General features: G+C 40.1%; 1 protein-coding gene across 1 annotated transcript; it reads right to left on the reverse strand.

Moving 5' to 3' along the window:
- Positions 1 to 30: 30 nt before the first annotated feature.
- On the reverse strand, positions 31 to 27792 carry LOC145494705 (uncharacterized). The gene is made up of 18 exons (XM_081474269.1): positions 27695 to 27792; positions 25695 to 25802; positions 24964 to 25230; positions 23490 to 23822; positions 17132 to 17241; positions 16789 to 16865; positions 15789 to 15931; positions 13167 to 13472; positions 11530 to 11660; positions 10812 to 11055; positions 10118 to 10228; positions 9277 to 9479; positions 8506 to 8628; positions 7627 to 7697; positions 6512 to 6552; positions 5871 to 5967; positions 3954 to 4053; positions 31 to 2937 (listed from the first exon to the last, which is right to left on the reverse strand). The coding sequence occupies exons 2-18, from the start codon at positions 25762 to 25764 to the stop codon at positions 2701 to 2703; spliced, it is 2664 nt and encodes an 887-aa protein (XP_081330395.1). The 5' UTR covers positions 25765 to 25802; positions 27695 to 27792; the 3' UTR covers positions 31 to 2700.
- Between the last annotated feature and the right edge of the window lie 31 nt (positions 27793 to 27823).

Raw genomic sequence — 27823 nt, forward strand, 5'->3', positions numbered from 1 at the left:
AAAAATTGTAAACAATAATAGGAGGACTGAAAAACATCATCTTAGTTTATTTTGATCTTTTTATTTCGTGTTAAAAATGTTTGAATGTTCTCAAATATAAGTTGTACTTTGTGCTGTGATATTCCCTCGAACGACTGTGGTGAACAGACATCTCTCTGTGTTTTGACTTCATACATGATAGGTAGCAAGGAAGAGCCACCTAGTCATCGATTCTTTGCATAACAGGAAAAAAAAAACGTGTCTGCAAAGAATTTGTTTGTTTGTGATTTTTTTAAAATTAATTTTTGAAATTATGACATCTGAACGGAGTTGTCAACTTCACGTTTCTTTCTTTTCATTTTGTTTTCGTTTAGTTGTTTTCTTCTTCCATTTAGATATATATATATGTTCGGTATAAATTGATATTATAACTATCTCTATGGAAGTTATTGGTGTAAATACAGATAAATGCCTTAATGTGTTTGAACAGTAATTACCTTAAATAAAGTATAATGTTTGTGTTCATTTACCATCTGGCCTGGCTTTGGTTATTTGTGACTTTAGTATTTTTTAGCTGATCTTGGCAGGTGGGTAGGGAAATGACAATGTCGGTATTGTTTGGGCGTTCAGGAATGATTCCAAGTTGTAATCGCTCGGGACGGTTGGCTATTTTTCTCTGTTTAAATCACATTGAGCTAGAGAATATTTCTTGGGCAGGAAGTATAGCCTCCAGGCGCTTCAATTCACGTTTGAAATTTATTCGTTACAAAGGTAGGAAACCACCCAAAACCAGAAAAAAGAAAACACCAAATAAAAATTTACGAAATCGCTTTTCTAGGGATTTATTTGCTTAAAAGCATATCTTCTTTTACCTCCCTGTTGAGATATCTGTCGAGCTTACCACACAGCCTCTCGCTCGTTAGCGAGAGGATTTAATGTCGACTTAGGATGGAAAGTCTCTATTTGCTGAATATAAGCAGGCCTATATATTCTTGGAATGTGATTCTAAATCGCTGTCTGCGGACAATTGCACCTGTGAATCGCGAGACGTTTTTGAGTAAGATTTCAAGAAAAACAACTTAAATATCGCTGTTTTTTTGAAGCTCTCTAGAACCTCTAATTTCATTGGATCTTGTTAGCACGAAGTAGTTCGATTGTTTTAGGGCTAGGGTCCATTGTTACTATTGTTTGTATACCATTTTCTCAGCCAATCCTGTGAGACGTTCCGAAGAGCTTCGTGGCAACCCAAATATGGACGAGCATAGGTCACGTGTATTTGACGTGACAACCAGATGTATTGTTGTGATATAGGCGGGCTCATTTGGAAAACTAAGATTTTAAGTAATGGAGGCTTATAATTTGGGCTTTTAGACCTTGAAATTTTGATGAAGGGAGCATTTTGTTTTTCTTTTTGCATGAACGTATATAATAGACCGCGGTAAGTTCTTCTTTGCCCAAAAATTAAGAAAAAACAAATTGGAAATTTTGTTAAAAGTACAACTGGTGTAACATGAAATGAACACCAAGACTACTGCTTTAATGCTTTATTTAAGGCACACATATTTGTTTTATTACAAATATTTAACATTATGCAAAATAATTCCTTTCAAGACACTAAACGCTCTGCAACTTCATAAACGCTAGGAACGGTTCCAAGTTTTTTTGTCATTAGAACTGGACGGAACATTTGAGACGTGATTCTAACAATTTTAGACCGAACGGAAATTGTAATGAGATTTTACTGCTGTATCAATGGTCTTAGGTGGCCGCTTGAATTCAAGCTACTGCAATAACATGTTGGCTGGTTGAATATGCCAATTTTGATATATCACAATTCTCACTGGGTTCTCGACCTCGATGTGGTTTGTTTTGTTTCATTCCTCGAGACCAAGTTAAAATTTAATGCACAAAAAATGACGTATTAAGTTACATTTCAGGAGTTCTTCTTCTGAAATCAGTCCCATGAGAGTACGCAGCTCAAACGAAAGCTAAAAACTACTTTTTTCTAAGCGAAGGGTGATTAGAATGTAAAAGCGGTAAGTGACATCTCTTTACCTGTTAACAGGGCGTTCTGTTAACGGAAGGTAACTATTTGCTGTAATCTGCTTTGATGTCAATATAAGATGGGCATCAGAAACAAAGAGAATTTAACCCCAAGTAAGATCTTCAGCAATGCCGTCGAAAACTAAATTAAGGAAAATACGTCGACTGCTTTTTAGTGTTAGCTGGAATGGGCACAACACTCCTTGTATTGACAATATCTATGCACAGTTACATCTGCGGTTTGTTCACATATGTATGTCTTATTGCCACATAAAAATAAAAAAAAAATGTGACTAGGGTGCAATTGCAGAAGTTACCTAACAATAATTTGTTTTGGTCGCTGAAGAACAAAGAAAACCTCTCCTTTGCTCCTTTTCAGAAGTGATGATCAATTCAGTGAAACTGTTGTGTTAACCTTATCCTGTGTAAAGCCTTATAAATGTTTCGCTAAGGAATAAAATGTGACTGCTGGTAGAGCAGATTTCCATATTCACATCTTTAATCTAGGCGGGGGAGGAAGGAGGATGGGTGCTACTGCTACCTCAACTGTTAAAAAGTGCTATCAATTTCTCCACCTGTTATTAATTACATTATTGCAGTTACAAATTAATGCCCATGGAAATGTCCCTTTTCCACACAGACTGGCCCAGAAGTGGAAGGTTTAATAGCGTTGTTACATTAAAACGCAGTATCGTCCTCTCCTTTGCCCTCAATACTTTCATGATCATCCTTCTCGATCTGCGCGCTTGCCACGTCACCGTTAGTTTCAGTATCCAGGGCTGGTTGGGACCGTGGGGAGTCTTGTACAGGCGCTTCTGGCGTGGCGAGAAATTCTTCCGGAATTCGACTGAAGCGAACCTCGTCATAAGGTGCTTCCTCCTCTACCGGCAAATCGTCATGTATCTCTAGGTAGTCCTACAATATACAATGTGGCGTCAAGAGACAACAGCCCTCATCCTTACAAAGCATGAAAGAGCAAAACCCCACATCAACTTGATTTGAACGTAAACTTTCGTTGAAATGAGATCATCGAATTCTCAGAAATCGTCTAGCGTTTCCCACCGGTTATGTAAACAAGAAATAACAGGAATAGTGATAATGACAGTCGTGGTTACATGGCCCCGTGGAAAACGAAAAAGAAACCAATCAGAATGAGCGTTATATGACCAGTAAAACTATCAAAATGATAATTATAAACCTTAGCCTTTTCACGCAAGCTTTGGAAGAGGTTCATATAAGAGGGGGAAAATAATGGGTATTATAATACATCTAACGGAGGGGATGGAGAATTAATGAACTGCACGACGAAAAGTAAAATGTTACGTCGATAATAACAACAACTAGATGGAATGAAATCCAGAATGCCAAGATTCAAAGTACGTTGGCCTCTGGGCTGCCCATCTGGTTGGTTCTAAACTCTACTAAAGAGGCTATTACTTCTTTTACTTCCATGATCACTACTGTCCAACAACAACAATAACAACGGCAACTCCATCAATACCAACAACTGCAATAGCAACAACAACAACAACAACAACAACAGCAACAGCAACAACAACGAAAACATCACCATTAACAACAATGACGATGACGACAACAACAACAATGACAGCTACGACAGCGACAGCAACAACAACAATAACAACAAAACACAAACAACAACAAAGACGAGGACAACGATAACAACAATGAGAGCAACAACAACGACGACGAAGACAACAACAACAGTAAGAGTCACAACAACAGCAACGACGAAAACAGCAACAAAAACAACACCAGGAGCAACAGGAACAACAACAGCAGCAACTACAGCAAAAGCTACAGCAACGACAAAAACGACAACAGAGGCAACATCTTGCCCTATTCATATTACTACAGACTCCAGAAGAAAATTCCAAAGAAAATTTGCGCACAAGCCATGCGCTACTTACAGCTTCCGCTGACAACAAACCATCTATGAGCTTCTCAAGCTCCCCGAACGTCGGTCTCTCTTTTGGGTTTGGATGCCAACAGCTCCTCATGATGTCATAACTGAAACATTTATCATGATAAGATGTTATTCAGCGTATTTTTACATAAACAAAAACAGGTAATATCCAGACGTCCTCAATTTCTGTCACTGGTAAAAGGTCGTAGGTATGGCAAGCTTAAGTCTGGGTCGGACCAAGTAGTCCATACCGCCGGAGCTTAAAGTGCATAAAACTTTCGTACCAATTGATACCTTACATTCCTTCATATCGACTGTAAGAAGAAGAGACATAGCATCTTTGCTTGGGGATAATTGTGAAAACTGCCCTTATGTTTATCCTGACCTGACTTCCATGTTTACTTATTAATATTTTAATATTTACTTATTAACTTTTTTTATTATATGGCTTTGGCTTGTGGCCGATATAATGCGCGCTCTGATTGGCTAAGAGCGGGGGGTCTGAGCGGTCATTATGCAGCCGTAATGCCCACGGGCCGATTACGGATTATGCAAATTAGGAAGAGCCCGGCTCTGAAAATTCAAGCGCATTGAAACGATGAAAACCGATTAAAAACAGTAAGAGAAAGTAAGTAGCTAAAAGTTTAGAGATTTTTCCTTAATAAAACTAATATAGAAGTCGTTTTGTGACTTATCAGCCGGTAACCTTGGCGGGCACTAGTGAAAAACAATCAAAGTTTGCCGAGTCTTAAGTAAAGCTAAAATCGCTGAGTGAAAGACACCATCGACAGATCTGTCATGCATCCTGAGCAGAACACCACCAAGAAACGTATAAGTTATCATCTTAGTCACAACAATTACGGAAATGTTGAACTCCGTCACAATTCTCATCGAATAGATTCCTTCGCTTTAACACAAGCAAGTGTAAATCAGCTTCCCTTGAGGACCATCAGATGTAAACAATCGGGCGGTTTCTGTCGGTAGCAGTGTTTCTGATAACTGCAGGAAGTTTTAGACGTTCACAAGGCTTGAAAAGTTCATCCATAAATCCCAGAATGAAGAAGGCGGAGATATGTTGTCGAAAGCGAATGCGAAGATCGAGTTATTCTGAGCAATTCATTCTGAAGCATTAGTTGGTTTGAACTATTTTGAAGCACTTTCTGTCTTTTCTATATGCGTTGACGTTTCGCCACAAAAGTCGGAAAAACTCCCCCATCAACTTGTGGCACCACGATACTTAAATACCTTTTTGAGGCTGTGACAATCACTTTTCCCGTAAAGAAACGTGTGTTTTTAACGGAATACGTAATACAGTGGTTAAGTTCACTGTGTAGTTTTGCACTGAGTTTGAGACGATGAATGAATAGGTAAACGCGCGCATCGTCGGATGTAAATTGACGACTTCCGCTCGAATAATTTTTTCTTTTCCTTAATTCATGAGCCATACAATAAACAACTAAATAACCTCGACCGTTCGGTCGTTACGGGAAAATCCCAAACCTCGGCCTACCGTATTGACCTCGCTATCGCTCGGTCAATAGGGCAAGGCCTCAGTTTGAGATTTTCCCGTAACGACCTCACTCTCGGTAATTAAGTAGTTATTAATATATACTTATTTTTTTTTTTAATTCATAATTTATTTTTTGTGTGTCCTCAATTAGCAGCAACGCTAAATACCCCAGACACGTTAATAAAGGTTTTGTTGTTTGTTGTTGTTGTTGTACCATAAAGTGACTAGGAGTATTTCTCCCCCACTGCTTTCCTTCGAATGGGATACCAATACAACGTAGGGTTAACCCCGGCATTAAATTTCCTGGTACCTATTTGAACATCAGAGAGGAGGCAGGCACTGTAAGTCAGCTAGAATTGGAAAAAGGTACGTAAAAGACAGTCAGGATAAAACAAAAACTTCTTAACGCACTTTTCATCGCTGCATCCTTCTGGCTTCTGTAATCGTTCGCCATTTTTTAATGTCTTAACCACTTCCTGTCCTCCCAGAGCAGCATATGGTACTTGCCCTGAGGATGAAAAAGAACGAGTAAAAACATTTCAGTGAAGTAAAACGGAAGAAGATGACTTCGAGAAGGACGAACAGCGCTAACATTCCCATGTTCAGTCAAAATGAGAAAGATTGCTTCGCCTTAGTGATTCTAATAAATTTATCTTCCTGACATGGTGTCAACTAAAGCACAGTTTTCCTATTGACGTCCGCCTGAGACACGTGGTTTTTAATAATAATAATGATAATAATAATAATAATAATAATAATAATAATAATAATAATAAATCCCTCATCTTAAGACTGACAAAGGTAGAGCTGGCATGAGCACAAGTAAGATACACAGCAGGACTGATCACTAGTGTCGTTTGTTAGGACACTTTACAGTAAGCATGATACTTAGATAACAATATTTGGTATTTGCCCTTTCCCTAAAGTACATACGGTATAAGCGAAGGTCGACCTTCTAATTCTCACCGAGAAACGGGTTTAAGAGAGGAAGTTGTGATAGGAAATCTAAACATACATGTAAATAAGACAGCTTTGAAAGCAAGAAGTCTCACCTCCGGTTTCTATCTCCCACAAAACAACGCCATATGACCAACTGTAATGAAGAAAGGAAATGTTTTTTGACTACACACTATTCACTAGGGTTTTCCTAAACGTGAAGAGTGTCGTTAAAGAGTGATTGTATGATTTATATAATTTATCCTTTCAGCAGTGATGTATTGACAATTACACAAATAAAGGGAGGAAATAAAATCATCAACCGCGAGATGAATTTACTATAACCGTACAAATTACCTATTAGTAGAATTCTACTAGAATACTAATACAAATGCTGTAGTCTGATGGCTGAGCTACTCGTATACTGTCGGTCATGGCAAGAAAAAAACTATTTGTTGCATAGAAACTGACAAACATGGGAGGCAACGTTTGGTTATGATAATTAAACATAAGTTAAGCTTTTTGAAATGAGTTCACAAAAAACGTCCAAAATGCCCATTTTATTTGTGCAAATAAAGGAGCAGACAGTGCTCGAAGCTCTGAGCTAGTAAGAGCTTAATTTGTTAAAACTCTACTCGCAACTTGTACTCCATTTTATTATATGGCTGTGTCTCACAAGGACTGGGAACTACTGAATTCATGAATTTGATTGGCTGAAATCGATATTGACTGCGGTCTAGATTTTCCCATCTAGACCGGTTACATTTTGCGGTAAAAAAGTTGCAAACTAAAATACAAGAATATTGACTATTTTCTTCTAAAAATATTAGTGGAAGTGCCAAAAACCCTGACGAGAAAAAAAAAAAAAAGTAAAGAGAACGAGCAAACTTTGGCAGACTTAAGTTCAGCTCATCCCCGTTCGCAAGCAAAATCAGTCAGCTAGTATAAGCCACAGTTATACATTAAAGGAATTAAATTGTTCTTGTTTGCCAAATATTAAACATCTTATTAACCGAGCTTAGTCGATCTGTATGGGAGAATCCTGACCTCGGTCGTGTGTACGGACCTCACTGCGTTCGGTCCGTACCAATGACCTCGGTCAAGATTCTCCCATACAGACCTCCTGCTCGGTTAATAAGAGCTAAATTCTAACCCTAAAGATGTTTCTGCGTCCTTGCAACACGACTCGAATCTGTAAAATACTGAAGACAACTTTTTGTGGAATACTCACACGTCACTTTCCGAGGTATAGGAGTAATCTTCCAATGATTCCAGAGCCATCCACCTGACCGGCAGCTTACCCTGAAAATTAAGTTAACACGTAGGTAATGCAGTATGATGCGTGACGCAATAGGTACAAAATTTCAGCAAACGATTTCCAGTCAAGTTTTGAACATTTATTGTAAGTGAAACAGGATTTTGCTCGGTGTACGTTAGAAATAACACTGATTTCTCGATCAAGTGGTCTATTGTCACGCGAGCAAGTCCGTAGAAGGGAATCCTGTCACGCTGCAATTTGTGTCTGACAGAAAAAACTCTGCATTCTATACGCGGACAGATCTACGCTTCTAAACAAAAAGATCTGAACTTGTAACAAAATGCAGGCACTAAATAAGTTCTATGCAGCCAATCAGAAACAGAATCGTTCCACACGCCCTCCATATTTCAACCGTCGCTAAGGGCACAGTCGGATGGATCGCCTTAATTAAGCGTGAAACTCGAGTAACTGTAGTTTTTATCTTAAGTTGTATATTTTTTTTCCCCATCAATTTCATGTGTTAGTGACCAACGCGGAAACCTAATGGCTAGTTTGGTTACTGAACATGTCTCAATTTGGTATTATCGGTGCGTCTATATATTTTAAATTTTCGCATTTTTACATTTTTACTGTTGTGTATTGTAGTTTGACACTGTAAAATATTTAATAATGGAAATCTGAAGATCTGAAACCATTGCATGGTACTAGTTGTAGCAAGATGGCACAACACAAAAGGCCTAGCCCCAAAATTAAATTCGAAGGTAATGGACAATCAGTATTCATAGCTCCGTTCACGGAACGTTCAGGTAATCTCCAGGGACAACAAAAGACCTCATCAAAGTTGGTACTCACCCCGGAAGTAGTTTCATACATGCCGCTTTCGTAGATATCACGTGCAAGTCCAAAGTCTGCCACCATCGGAATGTTGCTTTTCCCCAGCAAAACGTTCCTGCAGGCCAAATCACGATGAACGCACTGCAAAGCAAAGCAAAACAAAACAAACAAATAAAAAAATCAAAATCAAAAGTGTAACTAGTGAAGGCAAAACTGGTGAGATTGTTCATATACGGGAGCAATAGTGGATCCAGTGCAGCAGATGCAAAACTAGGATGATAGGCTTTCGTTCACACTGGTAGTATAATCCGAGCCTCAATTCGCCTCTAAAATTAGACCGGCATAAAGAGATGTCTGGCATAGAGGCCTATTCAATAAACTCGATCCGTTTAACTAGCGTATCATTCATTACAAAGTAAATTCTTACTTTAGCAGGCTAAGTGCTTTCATACCCCGTTGCAAATTCCTTTTTTCCCCCTCTTTTGTTTTGTTTTGTTTTGTTTTCTTGACTATTCTTTCATTTACGTTATCGTATGTTGTGATGCACAAATATTGTCAATATCGTCGTCGTCGCCGTCGTCTTTGTGGTGGTGCTGGTGGTGTGGAATCTGAGCAAATTATTTCAGAGTGACCACCAGCCAACAACAGTTGCAAAAGAGACCTGCAAATCTGTGATTGGAGTCTGTAATGTAATGCTTGATGGTTAGTCATTATATACGGCGGGAAATCGGTTTCTTTGGAGTGTACACCTCAGTCCCAGTACAAAATCAAAACGAAAGGCATTCTTGCCTTCATTTTTGCTAGATGATCCATTCCTTTCGCGATGCCGTACGCCAATCGCAGTTTTTCAACTTGGGTTATTCCTTTCGACTCGTTTTCTACGTTACTCGTGTTTACGTAATCCGCATTCCCATAGTCCTGTTTCGTGTGCTTGCGGACATAATCTAACAAGCACCCATTCTCAGCAAATTTAACCACGACCCAAAGAGGACCTAAAAAAGGCAAAGCAACAAGAAAACGCAGTGATAGCGCGAGAAACATCCAATGATAACAACTCAATCTTAAAACTGAAAATGAAGGTGTAAGCGAGTAATGAAGACAAACAGTGAACGTAATCTACAGTAGCTCTCGATGCAATTTGTTCTTTCTTTTTATTGATCGAGAGTTCACCACGTGATCTGCAAATAACCGCCTAGATATAATGGCCCTCTAAACGTATTTTGCTCCAAATGATACTCTGCTCATGCGTAATTGTAACGACGGGTAAAAAATGGCAGATCGCTTTCCTGAGCTGTCAGAGAGTGATTTAAACTCGGTTATCGCAAAATATTGTGATTTGTCAGTCAGTGTCTCGCAGATCAATTATTTGTCTCAGCCTTCGGCTTCTGTAGATAATTGATCTGCTCGCTACTGCCAAATCACGATATTTTTCCCAACCTCATCTAATATTTGTTAATTATTATGATTATTTTTTTTTTGAGGTGTTCATGCTTATTGTCCCAGAAGACTCGTCCATTTACGCCCCTCTAGCCTTTCTCTATGCTTTCAATTATTTATGGGAAATACATGGAAGATAAAACGAATACGAACAGGAAATACATCCCAGTGGCGAAGAAAAGTGACAACCTACCATCTTCTGAGCAAGCACCAATCAAGCTAGCAACGTTAGGATGGTTTCCGATTGAGGCCATAGTGTTCAGTTCGTTATACAAGTCACGTAACTCTCTTTCAGTGCCGTGCTCTAGAAATAGAAAATACTAAACTTATAAATAATTGTCAGGAATAGCCTGAATTTCAGCCTGTTTCTGGAGTCGCACAGGCCTCAAATAGACTTCTGCAGCGAGGAGTCTCTAAAATCGTCCAGCGATGTCGTGTCTCTGTTTACTTTCATCCGTGCTAAATGTTCACTTTAAGACTCTGTTATTAAGGGGGAGCTTAAGCAAATCACGACGACGACGGCAACCAGAACGTCACTAAACAAAAAGGTTTAATGAGCAAAACAATAGCTGTGCACTTGCGTTGTAAATCTTTGTACATTACTTTGCCGTCCTCTGCAAAACAAGAACTTGAAGTGACCACGTTCTGCGTAGTGTTAGAGACATGAACGACGACGACTAATTTTTCGTATTTCCATTTGGAATTGAACGCTGTCATTACATATTTAGCCTGAGCACGGTTTTAGAACCATTGGCGTACTGAACAGATCTAGACAACTGCACATTTCACTGGTCAAATATAAATTCATTTTTAACTTGGCATCGTCCTCGCCGTCGCCGTCCTCCGTTGCTTAAGTTGCCTATCGTTTGTTTAGAAAGTTCACTTACCTTTCAACATCTTGACAGCACATTCGATGACCTTGTCATTGCGCATTAGGTATCCTTTCATGACGACACCGAAAGCGCCAGAACCAAGCTTCTCAGCAATTTTGAGATAATCCCTGGGAATTTCTGGCCACTGTCGATTAAAATCAGTTGGTGGCAAAGCTACTCTAAGCTGATTGCTTCCATGTTCGTAAATGTTCGCATCACCCGTTGGAGGACCATAGGTTCTTCGTGGTCCTCTTTGTAACTGATAAGGAAATTTTGAGTATGATTCAGGTGACATAAAGAGATATTTGAAATTTAGTCAGCTAAGCCCAACCGTGATACGATCGCATCCAATTCTTCGCCCTTTGCCCATGGCCATCATGACTCAGCATTAGTTTAGGATTCACCAGTGTGTGAGAACAGCCGCCTCTCATTGCTGCTGGCTGGTTTTGACGTCGGCTTTATTAACTGGCAAAGGATTCACCAGATTTCCCCAAACTTTGCTGGGGTCCATCTATACACCTCGTTGGGGATTAGTCACCGTGAGTGCACAATGTCTTGTCCATGGAAACGAGACTGGGATACTGGCTGCCGTCACACAGTATACTTGTCAGAGACTGCAAATAGAGTCCTTACTCTTCACGATAGGAGTCGGTATTAAGATGGGTGTCACTTTACCATTACAATACAAGTTTACGGGAGGTTAATGTAAATTGAAAACGCTGAGCATTCTTACCTTATCCATCGTTAATCTCCTATGATGATTCGGTTCGGTTCGGCACTTGATGAAAATCATTACGGCGACAATCACAACGGCCAAAACAATAGGCAGAACCAGAACAAGGATTATCTGAAGAACTTTGGGATCTGTCAGATTAACGAAAACTGGTGTGAGGTCAAACTGATTTATGTATTGATAAGATTAGAATTTTAACAAGAAGCGAAGGAAGATCGAATTGATATGGGTTCCGCTAGATAGCTAAGCGCATCATTAACCATTGCTGTTCAGCAGCCTGTCATATAATAACACGTATTGCGTGACGTGTCCTGAGACCACAAAGTGCTCGTGCAAGTAGGTAACGCAAGTTATAATTACCCAAGGTGTATAGGGTTACTAAAGTGTATTATAGTTTGTCTCACGATGTAGTCACTTGAGATGTAGATCGCGACGTTTCGACTGCTTACTGCTAGTCTTCTTCAGGTGATAAGGTCGACTGATTGCACGGTATCATTTATATCACAAAGGTCGGCTGTGATTGGTGCATTTCGATCCTCCTATTGTTCCATTGTTCCGGTGAGTAGCTGTTCCCTCAGTGGTCCGTTGTTGTACCGTTCTCCTGTTGTTGTGTTTCTTGATCGTGGAATTGAAATTCCTGAAGCATGGATACCCACGATCAAGAAACACAACAACAGGAGAACAGTACAACAGCGGACCACTGAGGGAACAGTTACTCGCCGGAACAATGGAACAATAGGAGGATCGAAATGCACCAATCACAGCCGACCTTTGTGATATAAATGATACCGTGTAATCAGTCGACCTTATCGCCTGAAGAAGACTGGCAGTAAGCAGTCGAAACGTCGCGATCTACATCTCAAGTGACTACATCGTGAGACAAACGATAATACACTTTATTATTGCATCTACCACGATGAATAACAACAACCTTTTCCTCGACGTGTATAGGGTTAGTTCCCAACCTCGCAACTTTTGATTTATTATTCCTAGGAGCACTAAACGTGAAGTCGTTAAGGTTTTCACCGTTGAAAGGGATGGGTAGTCGTACAAGATAACCTGAAGTACTTGCACGCCGACTTCAAAAACGTTAATAATGTTTTCCATATCGGTGTCTTGTCAATAGACGAATCTTTGCTGACGTCATTGTTTACATTTTTCCTCATTAACATACGACTTTGCGCATAGAAGGCATCATGCTAGACACGATTTTACTAGAAAAACTTAAAGAGCTTGTGAAACTTAGTAAGTGGTGACATTTTTGGCTCTTTGGGTGTAATATTCGAGGAGAAACTGGCTTTCAAAAACATCAAAATTTCTGTGTGGCAAAGGTGCTAATGAGCTCATACATTCTTTGAGCTTTTAAACCCTCGTCGCACAAAAAGTATTCAATACATCGCGCTCAAATTCCATGGGACAGTAAATCGTGCTGTGCCCTTTCAATATTCAGTATTAAGCTCTTTGTAGCTCCATCAGAAACTGTATCGCTTATGGTAATGAGGCAAATACTGTAAACAAAGATTCTCCTATAGTTTAAAGAATACGTCTTTTAAGCCTGTCACGAGGAAAAAATACTTACTACTTTTAAAGCCATAAAAGCTTTGTCCGATCATGTTAAATCTATCGTATCTAAGCACCTTTTATGGTTTTCAATCCCAACAGTTTTGATTCTCCTGTCTTGAGGGAATCTTTCCGATGAGCCACCACTCGCACCTGATATTGAGTATTGGGCTGAAGCCCTGTCAGCCGCACTGCAGTGACATGCGCGTCCACGGTCACTTCGGTCCGAAAGACAGCATTGCTGCCCAGCACATCTTTAGTTTCCACGGTGTAATCGCTCACCTCGTACACTTCAGGGTGATGTGGCAATGCCCAGGTGACAATGACATGCGTAGCTTGTATATCGTCATGTTGAAGATTCGTTGGTGGAGGGGGTGGAACATCTATAATGCATCAGAACAAATGTTACCTCACCAAAGAACTTATTAATAGAATCCTACTTACGCACTAATGCAAATGCTGCAACGTGATTGGCTTACAGCTATCGTAAACTACAGTCGACTCCCGATAACTCGAACCTTCAAGGGAAATTGAAAAAAGGTTCGAGTTATCGGGAGTTCGAGTTATCGGGAGTTGAGAACAAATGGCCAGAAACAAGGAAAAAACAATGTTTAATGTTTTTCTGTTCATGCAGGGTACATTTTAATCACATGTAACTACAGAATAAAGAAGTCGAGTGAAATTAGAACAATTCATTTATAAATTACTGTACAAGTCGGAATGTAACGTTATGTGAAAAATGTAACAAAGGAAAAGTCCAGGAACTGTGAACTGTACAGGTTTTTTCGCACGGCTGCTTCAAAATAAATTTAATGTTTTGGACTACAGTACACTGTTTGTTTTGACTTATGACGTATTGACAGACATTGTTCGAGTTATCGAGGGTAAAATTATGTAGAAAATGACCTGAAGGAAACCGAAAATTGCTTCGAGTTAGCGAGAGACTCAAGTTATCGAGGGTTCGAGTTACCGAGGGTAAAATTGCAGTAATATGACGGAAATCCAGGGAAATCGATTTTGGTTCGAGTTAGCGCGAGGTTCGAGTTAGCGAGGGTCGACTTTATCAACCAAGAAAGTGCAGTGCCTGGAAGTCATGTACAAAATGGCGACATCTCATTTTTCCGCACTATCGGAGGAAGATTTAGAATTAATGGTATAAAAATTCTAACCTGTTCCAGGCTCTCGGTAGTTGGGGAAAAAAGAAGGTGATCGAGAGAAAAAACGGGGGGTTGAGCAAAAAGGGAGACGAGATAATAACTATCGATGACCTGGGACAAGCCATAAAAATAAAATTTTTGAGAAGGTTGAAATAGTTGAAAAGCTGATGAGCACCCGTACACTACAGCAAGTTTCAAATCGGCCCAAGAAAGAACTCATTCTCTAGGTTTGTATGGAACTATAATCTCTGCGCAGGAATTCTCCGAATTGGTAGCTGGGGCTACCTGACAAGATTCTGGGGAAATGAAAAGCTTAGAAGACCGTCCAGTGTGACTAACTGTAACCAATGAAATGAGCTATCACACCAAGAGTTATCGCACCAAAGCCAAAGTTATCACTCTGGCCGCTAATAAAGGGCACACACAATCCCATGAACCAAGTAAAAACACCGCTAGCTTACGTGAAACGTAGGGAAATGTGTGCCAGTGGGTCGTGATTGGCTTTGTCGAATTTCTGATTGAAAGTCAATCGTTTAGCGTAGTAATGCAAGACAAACGTAATTATATTGCGGTTTGCTTTTCGCACTCCAGTGAAAACCGCTTATTAATCATTGACCAAAAATGCCGCGATCATTCGATTTCTTCTCGATGCCATTGACTTGTCATCGATTACCTATTGAATACTCATTCATTTAAATTCTGTGGCGCAACTGTTTCAAATTCCATTACTTCGTCATTTTAATTGACTTCGGTGTCTTAAAGATTCTCCGGCCTCAGATGCGGTATTGAGTTATACGCTTTACCGTAACCAAATTCGCAATTGGCTCACCAGAAACAGTGCCTACTGTCCTGATATCCTGCGATATCAAGTTACTTATGATATCAATTGGTCACTTGGCCGTCACTGGTTAAGGTCAGTACCTGATCTATAGCTAGGTTGTTTCTGTGCGCTTCGGCGACATATCACGTTCGTTTGGTATCGCAATGGCTCGGCCAAACTCGGCTGATATGCCGCCCAAGCGCACGGAAAATAAGTGGGATTGGTAATAGAAACTGGACCAAGTGTAGTTCAATTCACAGAGCAATCGCGCAAGTAATTTCAAAATCGGACGAGCGCGCAGCCCGACGCCGATTTCAAATTACGAGCACGATTACTCCCTGAGTTGTACGACACGAGGTCCAATTACTAATTAATCGTATCAATAACAAATTAAGAGATTAAGAAAAGTCCTTTGAGAATTTCTTTTACGCGAAAAAGCCAGTCGCGTTTTCCATACGTTTTAACAGATGTAGGAACATTAAGGAGGAACCATTAAGGCGCACGCGATTGACGTGCAAATGGCGTAGGCATCCAATTACAAGTTTCCAGTTACAAAAACGTTGTAGATTGGTTAGCTGTAATTGGACACCCACGTGTTTGCGTGTGGGTTACGTGACAAATAGGCACGGAGAACAAATCACGATCGAGAATTTTGTTATGAGTAATCAGTGACATCAATGTCTGAAAAATGAAAATAAAAGGGCAACAATTTCAACACTCACCCAAAATAATAACACTGTTTAGAGAGATTAATCCAATCGCCTTTGAGTCCGCCATCTTCAGTATTCCTTTTTCTATTTTGTCAGAGGCGTCTCCATCAGTTGTTGCCCCGGTCACCACAAGGTCCATAGTTGCAAGATTTGTACTGCATAGCATTAAAAAAGTGAGAACTATCGGCACGAATAATAAATAAAAATAAATCACAGAAAATATAATGGTCATTCTATATCATTTATGAAATATATTAAGGAAGTCCCCTCCTTAGAATACACATGCACGACTATTGATTGTTAATAAGCTTGAAGCAGGGACATGTTGCGAGGACATGAAACATGAAGATGTTGCGATGTCGTAAAACATGAGGATGTTGCGATGTCATGAAACATGAAGATGTTGGGTGGACATGAAACAGGAAGATGTTGGCAAGACACGAAACAGGAAGATGTTGTGATAACATGAAACAGGAAGATGTTGCCATGATATGAAACATGAAGATTTTGCGGGGGACATTAAACAGGAAGATGTTGCGAGGACATGAAACATGAAGATGTTGCGGGGACCTGAAAGGGGGAGATGGTAAGGCCTGACATGAAGCAGGGACATGCTGACGGGACACAAAGCGGGGACATGTTGTAGCGAAGGTTTACTTTCCGAGACATGCCCGTTTTGGCGAAAACGATTTTTTGTCCCCGGAACGTGTTGATTAAAATTCAGTTTGAATTTGTGGGTCATAAAACAAGGACAAAATGACCTCAGTTTTCAATGTCGCATCGTGTGCATTGTTCTTACAACTATCCCCGTTACAACATAGAAATGAACCAATATCCTCTTCCTGTGCACCAGCTTACGTACTGCCCCTGCAACATACGTCAAATGCATACCCACGAAAGGGCGTGATCCTGCTTCACGTCCCCGAATATGTCCCCCGTAACTGTTGTTGTTCTAGTCTTCTTAAATTAATTCAGATAAATTCCTTCACGACTGGACAATCAGTGGTCTTACCTTGTGTTTAATCTCAAAAATCCTTCATTGCCATGTGTAATGTGTACATCTTGGAGGTCCTCAAAGGACCTTTGTGCCTGAAGTAAAATAATTTATAACGCAAGTAAAATTAAACAAACTTCATCGATGGATTGCATTGTATAGGTACGTACATGTAATAGACTGCCCAGTTGGAATCTCAAAGTACAAGAATTAGGGGTGCAAGGCATTCAACATATCTAAAATGAAGTAAACCCACGGTCTCTCTGTATCAGAAAGCTGTCTTAGCCCTTTAGACGTTGAACGCTAGCCTTTATATTCTTACAAAGATACTAGTCCCAAACTGTTTGATTCGTGTTCTAACCTCAGATTCAAATTGCTGCTCAAGAAAATCATTTAGAGATTTGTTCTGGTAATGGTCTTGAAGAGTTCTGGTCCAGGAAAACTCTATTTTAAATCCTACGGTCTCGTAAGCTGTGAAGAAAGAACACAACAACAAACGTGACGTAAAACGTTGTCAGGAAAACGCCTATCAAGGTTACTTTAGACCTTCAAGGGCCGATTTCGTCCAATATTTATATACAGGCAGAATATGAAGGTTTACACAAACAATGAACTCCCAGCAGAAGGATCCAAAGGATGCAATACCACCACGTGAATTTATAGACAAATACTGAGTGAGAACAATGGGGTGAGCTTCTTACTGGTCCGACTCGATTTAATGACGTCTCGGCAGTTCAGCCTTCCTCAGATAAACGGTTAAAAACTAGAAACTAAAAATTATTTACAATGGCTGCGTGTATCGGAGGTACAGGCTTATATAAGCAACTTAATTAAGAGATACAAAAAGGTTTAATTTACAATAGTATGATTAAAAGCAAGCGGTAAAAGTTACGTAATAAGCCAAACGTAACACATTCCCCGCAAAAGGCCTCTGAATGATCATAATTAAGGCCATAACATAGTCCCAAAGCAGGACCCTTAAGGTTGCCGTAAACCTTCGTGGGTGTCCTTAGCGAAAAAAAATATTACCGCGCTGTCTTAAAGACAACCACTACAAATTATATATCAATGCAAAGGTTATAGAATGCTCTATTCGATAAAAATTGTTTTGCCTCAATTTTTTTTAATCATAAGGCGAGCGCGACCTAAAAGCGCGAAACGACCGAGGCTATCTTTAAAACGGGGAACGGGAAAACGGGGAACGGGAAAACGGGGAACGGGAAAACGGGGAACGGGAAAACGGGGAACGGGAAAACGGGGAACGGGAAAACGGGGAACGGGAAATCGGAGAACGGGGAACGGGGAACGGGGAACGGGGAACGGGGAACGGGAAAACGGGGAACGGGAAATCGGAGAACGGGAAAACGGGGAACGGGGAACGGGGAACGGGGAACGGGGAACGGGGAACGGGGAACGGGGAACGGGAAAACGGGGAACGGAGAACGGGGAACGGGGAACGGGGAATCTTTAAAATGGGGAATCTTTAAAACGGAGAATCTTTAAAAGCGGGAATCTTTAAAAGCGGGAATCTTTAAAACGGGGAATCTTTAAAAGCGGGAATCTTTAAAATGGGGAATTTTTAAAAGCGGGAATCTTTAAAATGGGGAATCTTTAAAATGGGGAATCTTTAAAAGCGGGAATCTTTAAAACGGGGAATCTTTAAAGTGGGGAATATTTAATAGCGTTAATCTTTGCTGAAAAGTGAACGAGAATCTCTCAGTTTCCCACCGGAAGCTATTTATTCTGTCACATGTATCAACTCAATAGGCGCAGAGACAGTTGTGGAATTTATTCATTGTAATTTTATTGCACGCTATTAAAGCACATCGGTTTAGCGGGATAGTGGAGCGGTTCAAATCTCGATTCTCACTCTTTGACATCCGCTAGACCGACCAAAGAATCGAACCGCCTGGATTTATCTTAGGGACCGTTCATTTTTTATCAGGTAGGGGGGGCTGGTGGGATTTGAGGGGGGGGGGGCATGCGAAAAAAATGGCTTTCGAGGGGGGGCCATCCCAAAAAAATAAGGGAAAAAGGGGGGTCACGTGAAATATTTTAGTAAAACTTTAAAATGGCATAATGTTTGAATATCAAAAAAATTGCTATAGAATAAACATAGAAGGCAGGATACAAATTTATTACAAACTTTCCTTCTGCTTTAAAAAAAACGTTTGGCGACAAAAAGCATTTGTAGCTACTGAAAAGAAGTATTTAACACAGTTATTTTCGAATGCAACTTTCACTGGCACTCATCTTCATCTTCGCTGTCGTCGAGTTCTTCGTCGCCGCTTGTGCTGCTATGGGAGTCTCTTTCACCGATGCTGCAAGAAGCAGCAATCCGTTCCGTCAGAGTGTACTCTTCAGGGTACATGAAGGTGTAAACATGATCTCTGACTTCCTGCTCAAGGTTGGTGGTGATTCTGCTTCTTGCAGCATTGGTGAAATAATTCCCTTCCAAGAGCTGTGCGATGTATGGCCCATCTCTTCTAAATAACGACGTGGGAACATCCTCAACTTTAATACACTCTTCCGGGACGGCCGTTCTAAGAGGGTACACAAGGCATTGTGGAAGATCATTTCCTAGCGGGTTTCCAACACAGATTCCATAAACTCGTTGGACGTTGTTTTCAGTCTGCTTCCTCTTTCTTTCATTTGACTTTCTGCGGTTTTCTTTTTTCCTTCTCCTTTTGTTGATGTGCTGTTTGAGTATGCCCTTGAATATGCTGTTATAATTGCTCTTATTTTCTAGTGCTTCCATGTCCTGCGTGACCTTCGTCAGCTTAGCTTCTATACATTTGATCTGTTTTACATTAAAACTGTTGGCATTCATCAATTCAGATGAGGGAGATGCCAATGAGAGGCCAAATGCCACACGCTCAGGGCGAGCCATGATGAGGAGATCCGAAATTGACTTCTCTTTCTTTTGATTTGTTTTTCAAACAACAGCTCTCTGTAGTATAGGGATTGTAAATATTGTCTTCACAGTGAGCACAAAACGTGAAGTAGGGGGATAATAGAGAAATATTAAAAAAGTTGAAATCTAAATATTGTTTGTTCAATTTTTTTTTTTTTGGGGCGGGGGTCATCCCAAAAAATGACCGCTATAAGGGGGGTCCACGTGAAAAAATTGGTAAGCTGAGGGGGGGTCATGCGATTTTTAAATGGTGCTGACCAAATCCCACCAGCCCCCCCTCCCTCATAAAATATGAACGGTCCCTTAACTCCGAACTGTGACCTTTTGTTTCGCCGCGATGGATATTTGTCGTAGTCTTATCATGTGCTAATGGAAGGACTTACGACTTAACGACAAATATATGGCAGGGTAAACACGTTTTTGGTTGTTTAATCGATAAATCGATCGATAAATCAACAGTCCCCTAAATCTGGTTTTCACATGACGTCGCTAAAATTCAAACTATAAAACTATTAATCATCCTGAGACTTTACTTTCATGAGGTGTAAGAGCAGCTGAAAACTAATAGTCATACAAATTTTTGCTCCAAGTGGGTTCTTGGTTTTGTAATAGACTACGCTTGAATTTCTAAGCTTTTGCGTGACGCGGCATTTACATGACTGGCAAGAAAGCTGTCATGTTGGTTAAAAGAGTGACTTATTTCGGGGAATTTGGCTATCCGAACAGTTCATGTATCAGAAAAAGTATTATTTTAAAAATGTTTTTGAGTTCCTGAAGAGATAAATTCACGCTTTCGTAGCAAAACTCAGTGACAGATGTTTCTGTTGGTTTCCGGCCGCCATCCGGATGGGCGCCAGCATGGCGTCTCCATCAAAATCTCTATAAATTTGGGTAAAAAAATTCTCCGCATATCTTGCTTAAGAAACATTGCAGTGACCTGAATCTTGGCGAAAGTCTTTGCATATTTACCTTTTTTGTCTTCAAGATTCTGGACTTTATCATTTGAACTGTTTTGATTTTGATTTTGATTTATTTTGAATGGCGTGACACTGAAAACCAGCAATAAAGTAATTCGATGCTCGATGCCCGAACGATGTGACGACGAATTTCGCGTATAATCGGTCATTGCGTGCTTAATGATACCTCTTTCTACGCCACGCAGTCATGCGAAGACAATTTCAAAGTGCTCATTGCATTCACTTTAAAGAAGAAAGAATCGGTCGCCTTGAAGGTCTTCCACAGTTTAAGTGGAATGATCTCCGCGACAAGATGTGATAGGGAAGGGTCGTTTGGAGCCGTTTTTATCACAAAAACCAGGAACAAGGACGGAAAGTCGAAACAGTGGTTGACAGGAAATCACCCGCTTTTAAAGATTCCCGCTTAAAAAAGATTCCCCATTTTAAAGATTCTCGCTTTTAAAGATTCCCCATTTTAAAGATTCCCGCTTATAAAGATTCCCCATTTTAAAGATTCCCGCTTTTAAAGATTCCCGCTTTTAAAGATTCCCGCTTTTAAAGATTCCCCGCTTTTAAAGATTCCCCATTTTAAAGATTCCCGCTTTTAAAGATTCCCCGTTTTAAAGATTTCCGCTTTTAAAGATTCCCCATTTTAAAGATTCCCGCTTTTAAAGATTCCCCGTTTTAAAGATTCCCGCTTTTAAAGATTCCCCGTTCCCCGTTCCCATTCCCATTCCCATTCCCATTCCCCGTTCCCATTCCCATTCCCATTCTCATTCCCATTTCCATTCCCCGATTCCCGTTCCTCGTTTTAAAGATAGCCAAACGACCGACGTTCCATTGAGCGAATTTATCGGGTATCAAACTCGACCGCATCAACAAAGCTACTGCATTATATCATTCACGAGGCATCAATCATCAAAACCGTGTGGGGAATTTGCGTTTTTCAAAATTGATCTCCTGCAATGGCCTTCGTCGTAAAACGTGTCGCTGTATTTTTGGACATCAAACTTGACAGAAATTTTCCAAAACAACCAGTAGGAATATCGACAAACCCTCACACGGTTTTGATGATTGATGCCTCGTGAATGATATAATGCAGTAGCTTTGTTGATGCGGTCGAGTTTGATACCCGATAAATTCGCTCAATGGAACGTCGGTCGTTTCGCGCTTTTAGGTCGCGCTCGCCTTATGATTAAAAAAAAATTGAGGCAAAACGATTTTTATCGAATAGAGCATTCTATAACCTTTGCATTGATATGTAATTTGTAGTGGTTGTCTTTAAGACAGCGCGGTAATATTTTTTTTCGCTAAGGACACCCGCGAAGGTTTACGGTAACTTTAAACAATACTGTAATAAATTCCCCGCTGAGGAATCATGAATAGCCCACCAAAAGCAAAAATAACAGAATCCTCCAACGGGGCCCATGAACGCATAAGGCAAGTCACATAACAATTGAAACTATTTACAAAGGGCTAATAACTAAAATAGGAACTGGACAAGTCACAATCATTCTCGAAGCAAGAACATTTGAAAAGGTCTAATTAATTGCTATAATTAATACGATTTTTGGAGCGAAATTCCCGCCTTTTGTTAAGGCCATGCGGATTAAGTATGAATAATTGTGCCATCCAATAGGCTTCTCTGGTAAGCAGTAACTGGTCTAAATGTAATGGATTTTGCAAGGATGCAATTTGCTCAATGACGATAAACCTCATTTGAGAAATGTCATGTTGGGTACTATTGTAATGTACGGCCAATTCACATGCTCTTCTATTGTTGAGCTATTTGATTTATGATTGCGGAATCTAATTTTAAACTCAGTTGATGTGGAACCCACATCAAACTGTTGACAAACAGTTTGATAAGCCTCTTAAAATTCCAAGATCCGAACTTTTAAGCAAAGAGGTGAAAACTAACAAAAACGTTTTTCCTCTGGTACTCGATTATAATCCCATTTTGCCAGACATTCAAAACATCGTTAAGAACCACTTTCATTTATTAAGATCTTCACCTCAAATCGCATAATTTTTTTTCCAGCTAAATCTCTTTTTCCTGCTTACCGCCGAACCAAAAATCTCAAAGAAGTTCTAGCACCATCTAAGTTTCGACCAAGCTCTGCTGCCAATCAGAGGGTCAATGAGGGCGGTTTTAAATGTCATAAAAATAGGTGTGACTTGTGTAAGAATTTCCTACTTCAAGCTTCCAAATTCCAAAGCTCGGCCACGGGTAGGCATTATCCTATCCGACGAAAATTGTAACGCTCATCCAAAAATGTAATTTATCTCGCAACGTGCTGTAAATGTAATTTACAATATATGGGTTCCACGTCAACTGAGTTTAAAATTAGATTCCGCAATCATACATCGAATATGTTCAACAATACAAGAAAATGTGAATTGGCGATACATTACAATAGTTCCCAACATGGCATTTCTCAACTGAGGTTTATCGCGTGGAGCGCAATTCAGGAGGTTAATTACGCATGTCAAGAGAGGATAAAGAGTGAGAGCCTTTATCCCTCATAAAGGGCTTATTCCCAACATAATCTCTCTTTAACTGTTTTCAGATCATTCCTCGTTTAAAAAATCTCAGCAGGGTCTTAGCAATACACATGCGGACATTCAAAGCACAGGCATTTTTATCTTGCGCGAAAACATCCACGCAGGGCGCGTGTATCATTATAACATTGTCCACGAGAGGACTAGGTTCTAGGTTTAAACATCACTCGAGAGGGATTACCTTGGGAATATGGGGATTACTTCTATAACCCTTCAGCCTCTCTTGTACATGTACAGTGCAAAATTAAAAAATACAAACAAACAAACAAAGAAACAAACAGGAGTACCTCCGACCACCGTCAAGCGGACGTCACCCTTAGCGACGCCCAAACGATTTACTGCTGTGCACCGATATTCCTTTTTACTGTGCGGATAATCGACTTTAAAAATGTGCAAGGTCCCGTTCTCAAACACCTCCAGCTCCTGCACGACAAATTTACCACCAACATTACTGATTAGAGATACGGGGTCTCCCTTCGTGATATTTTTTGGTACACCAAAATGCGTGACGGTCCAGTAAACAGATGGCGAGGGAAATCCTGAGTGGTTACACGGTAGAAGGGCGGGCTTGGTGGAAGAAATAAATATCTCCTGTGACTTGGGTTCAATGGATGGTGAAACTGAGGAAATAACGCAAAATAAAAGAAAAGTAAGGGGAAACACTACAACAGTAACTAGACGCCACCTCTCCACAACGGCCACCTCTCTACTGTGGCCACATTTTTTCGTTCCAGGCAGGATATTTCCTCTTAGTTTAACAAGAAAGGCCACCTTTCCAAAATTCCCAGTAAACTTTGTCCCCGCAGGGGTGGCCTTTGTAGAGAAGTTCCACCGTAACGCACACACACAAACAAATAATAATAAATAATAAAATAAAAAAATAATAACAATAAAAATAAAAATAAAAAAAATAAAAAATGACAGAAGGGGACGGCAATTAGCATGTCCATTTTGTCTGTTTCGAGACCCTCAAAACAAAGTGGCCTTCGCGTTTACGTTCATACTAGTTCAAACCTCGCGGGTGTTATCGAAGGTCGGTGAAGGGACTATAGGCTTGACTCTCAAAATAACATGGAAACAAAGTTACTATATAAGAACGCTCGACCACATGGTTGCTTCTTATTACAAACAACAATCATTAAATCAAGCAGCAATATTAAAGCACAATTCGCAAGATTTGAGAGGAAAACAAATCGCTGTTTTGATACTTAATTGAGTTGACTTTCTCATAGTTTTCCTAATCTCAACCGAACGATGTAAAACTAGCAACTTTCTTTCAGCCAATTATCAAGATAAAATTCTATCACAAAGTATATAAATTACCAAATTACGTTTGGAGCTGCAGTCAACCAGAATGAGAACCCCAAACCTACTACTTATAGACAGCTTTTTTGTAGATCAATTTCTAAATACAGTAACAAAATTCATGCACGAAAAATTTAGGCAACCGAGAATTTGATGACAAATTTAAAAAAAAAAAAATGCATGAAACAAAAAGAAGAAGAAGAACAATAAAAACACAATACCGAAGCCAGACAATTAAACGCCTGATACTGCGATTCGTTCAGTACACTCTCAAACGCGTAGCATGCAGATAGAATCCTACAAGTGGACTCTTTTTTAAGCGAAAAACAAGAACCACTTCATTCAAAGACTATACGCGCGACAACGTGGTCGAACAGCATTGTGATTCGCGGGCTTGGAAACATGGTGTTCTAAAATTGTGATAAGATAAGACATTCAACACTACCAGCGACTCACCACAGCGAGTGACGAATTTAAAGGTAGAATAGTTCCCAGGCCCAAGGGATGTGTTCAAAGCCACTTTCACAGTATAATTATCGCACTGGTCCAGAGAGAGGACTACAATAGATGAAGTGCTATTGTCAACTGCCACCCGACTCACTGACTTGTTTTCCTTGAGGACAATGACGTCATATCCAGTAATGTTTTGATCAGGAGAGGCGTCATCCCAGCGTATTCTGAGAGTGCTGGCATTCACAAAGTCAGCCGTTAACCCTCGGACGACTGTCCAGGAAGAGAGAAAGAAAGAAAGAGAGTAAAAAGAAAACATGGAAGAGTTACAAGAAAGATAAATTAGACGTGCGTTTAGACGCAATCATTAGCAATACAGGTGTATCTTATACATGTACAAACATATGGTTAACTAAGAGAACAATGATAAGTGAGACGGTCTTAACATTAAAAAAAAAAAAAAAAACTCTCAGGTTTAGATGTTACTAAATTATAAAAACGAAATTACAATATTATATAGTGGTGGATGTCATAACACATATTTCGAAACTAAACGGAGGGGCAGAAATGACGGACAAAAAATTGGACATTCCATTATATCCGCATCCCCCACCCCTCCCCACACCCCAGTGGAACACAGATTCTGACAAGCCCTGAACCTGAGGTTGCCCTCCATAGCGGGGTGGGGGTGGACGGATAAAAATGTAATGTCCCATTGCATCGCAACTACAACATACCTTCTGCTTCAGTCGGGAAACCAACATTCAGAAGAAACAGGCAAACGATACCTGATACAAGTGACTTCATAATGTCTAGTATAGGTATTGAGCGTTGTACGTTTTTCTCTGTCAACATAACAAAATAATTTTAAAACTATCATTGAATATTTCAAAATTATCCATTGAGACGCAACCTCGTTCCCAGAAAAGAGATCTCGGGAACGAGGTCAGATTAAGGCGTTGCTTTAGCTACTCGCTTATTGAAAGAGAAATATAGTAAATGGTTTGAACCCAGGAGTATCAGTAGTTCGTATAATGTGATCGTCCGGGTGAGGGTAGTTCTGAAAAGAACTGTTGTTAGTGACTGACCTTTCGATAACGTGAGCGGAAGTCATCTTCAGAGTCAAGTGAATAGTTTTTGTCAGTCGATGATGTTATAAGTCTGGTCCGTTGAACATGATTGGTCAGTTTAGCCATGATGGTATTGGCTGAAAGACTCGTGTAAAGTTTGAAGGTGAATTAATCAACATGACACGAGCGTGGGACAAAGAAAAATTCCGGTGTTCGGGAGGTCATGGGTTCGTTTCCTGTCGGGGACTCAGAATATTTCTTTGTCCTACGCTCGTGTCATGTTGATTAATTCACCTTCACATTTCATTACCGAGATTAAAATTCACCATAATTATTAACTTATCGTGTAAAGTTTGTCATCAGTCATTGGTGGGTTTCGATCCGTCTATTGTTAGTCAAATTGGTCGATTTTTGGTCCGCCTATTGTTAGTCAAATTAAGTCGGTCTGTTGGAAGTCCGGAAACTATTCGCTTGACTCTGAAGATGACTTCCGCTCAGGTTGTCGAAACGTCAGTCACCTACAACAGTTTTAATCAAAACTACCCTCACCCGGAAGATCACAATAAACGAACTACTGAAAGAGAAACGTTGTGTGACAACTGATATCTGCTTTAAAATACGTTCGCTCACCGTAAAATTAATTATCCGTTCTATTAAGTTATCGTGCGCAGAAAGAAGCAATTAGCTGGAGATTGAAGGCTGTTTCCAATCAGGCAACATAATTGTGGTGGTGGTGGTGGGGGGGGGGGTTGTAAGGGGGGTGGGCTTGGGCTTAAAGAGACTGAAGAGACGAGGAAAAGATCAAGATCTACGAGGTAGAAGCCAAAACAATGCGTGACTGATCCATTAACTTTCCCCCGTACTTACCTGACGAAATCACTTAAAAAACGCCAAGGAGACGAGAAAATGCCACTCAACTTCCGCATCAGCTCTTAAACAAGCAGCGCAGCGAGCTGCTGCTAAACAACGTTCAGAACTAACCTTCATACGAAATATTACAACTTTAAATAAAGGCTAACGACTTACTTAAATGTTTTCTACCCAACTGCCTTACTCACTGGAAATCGTACGATTTATGAAGGTAAGTTATTCCTAGCTGTAACACTAAATATTTTAACAACTCATCAAATGCAGCTTTCAATATCTTTTGAACCGTGATCTAAGGATAGTACTGTTTTGAATTCTTCAAGACTCACTGATTTCTCGAGGCAGATGAGTGATCGACTAATTGAAACTCGGACTTTTGGATCTGTTTCGCAAATTAGCAGAGAAACCCGAAAGAAAGCAAAGCGGTATACCTTGAAAATACTTATCAAGAATGCAGCCATATCGTTTGCGTAAGCAAAGTCCGGCAATGTAAAGACATGCAATATCCTGTTAACGATTTGTATGCAATTTGTGTATCGAAGAACACTTATTACAGGAATGATGTTATTCGTGAAAACAAATTATATAGTTGGTTGAGTGCAAGTTATTTCCCAGGGAGATCTTTGGCCGCCATAAGCACATCAAATGGGGTAAAATTAACATCTCAGTGAATCATAACTGTCATGATTATGAATAATTGTTTCAAGATTGTTAGGATCGTCCCTTTCAAGAAACCTCAGCGCTCTGTTTAGTTCGATGGAAAGAGCACAAGTTACTCAATCTTATTCTAAATTACTTACCAGTTCATCAACAGTGTTTCATGAGCACATTGAAGCTCCAGCAGCTTAGATTTTTGTCGCCACTTCCTCTGACATCATCGCTTCTTGTTCAGCAGAACGGAACTGCAATATGTCTAAAAACTCAGTCAC

The sequence above is a fragment of the Orbicella franksi genome, chromosome 8 (genome assembly GCF_964199315.1).
Source record: "Orbicella franksi chromosome 8, jaOrbFran1.1, whole genome shotgun sequence".
NCBI classification, from domain to species: Eukaryota; Metazoa; Cnidaria; class Anthozoa; order Scleractinia; family Merulinidae; genus Orbicella; species Orbicella franksi.

Excerpts from the sequence above, each read along its gene's own strand:
- LOC145494705 (XM_081474269.1), bottom strand. The coding sequence starts at position 25,764 with ATGAAGTCACTTGTATCAGGTATCGTTTGCCTGTTTCTTCTGAATGTT. Across the intron at positions 8,629-9,276 it reads ATCATCTAGCAAAAATGAAG|TGCGTTCATCGTGATTTGGC; the intron begins GCAAGAATGCCT and ends TTTGCTTTGCAG. Across the intron at positions 6,553-7,626 it reads TATACCTCGGAAAGTGACGT|TTGGTCATATGGCGTTGTTT; the intron begins GTGAGTATTCCA and ends TCTTCATTACAG.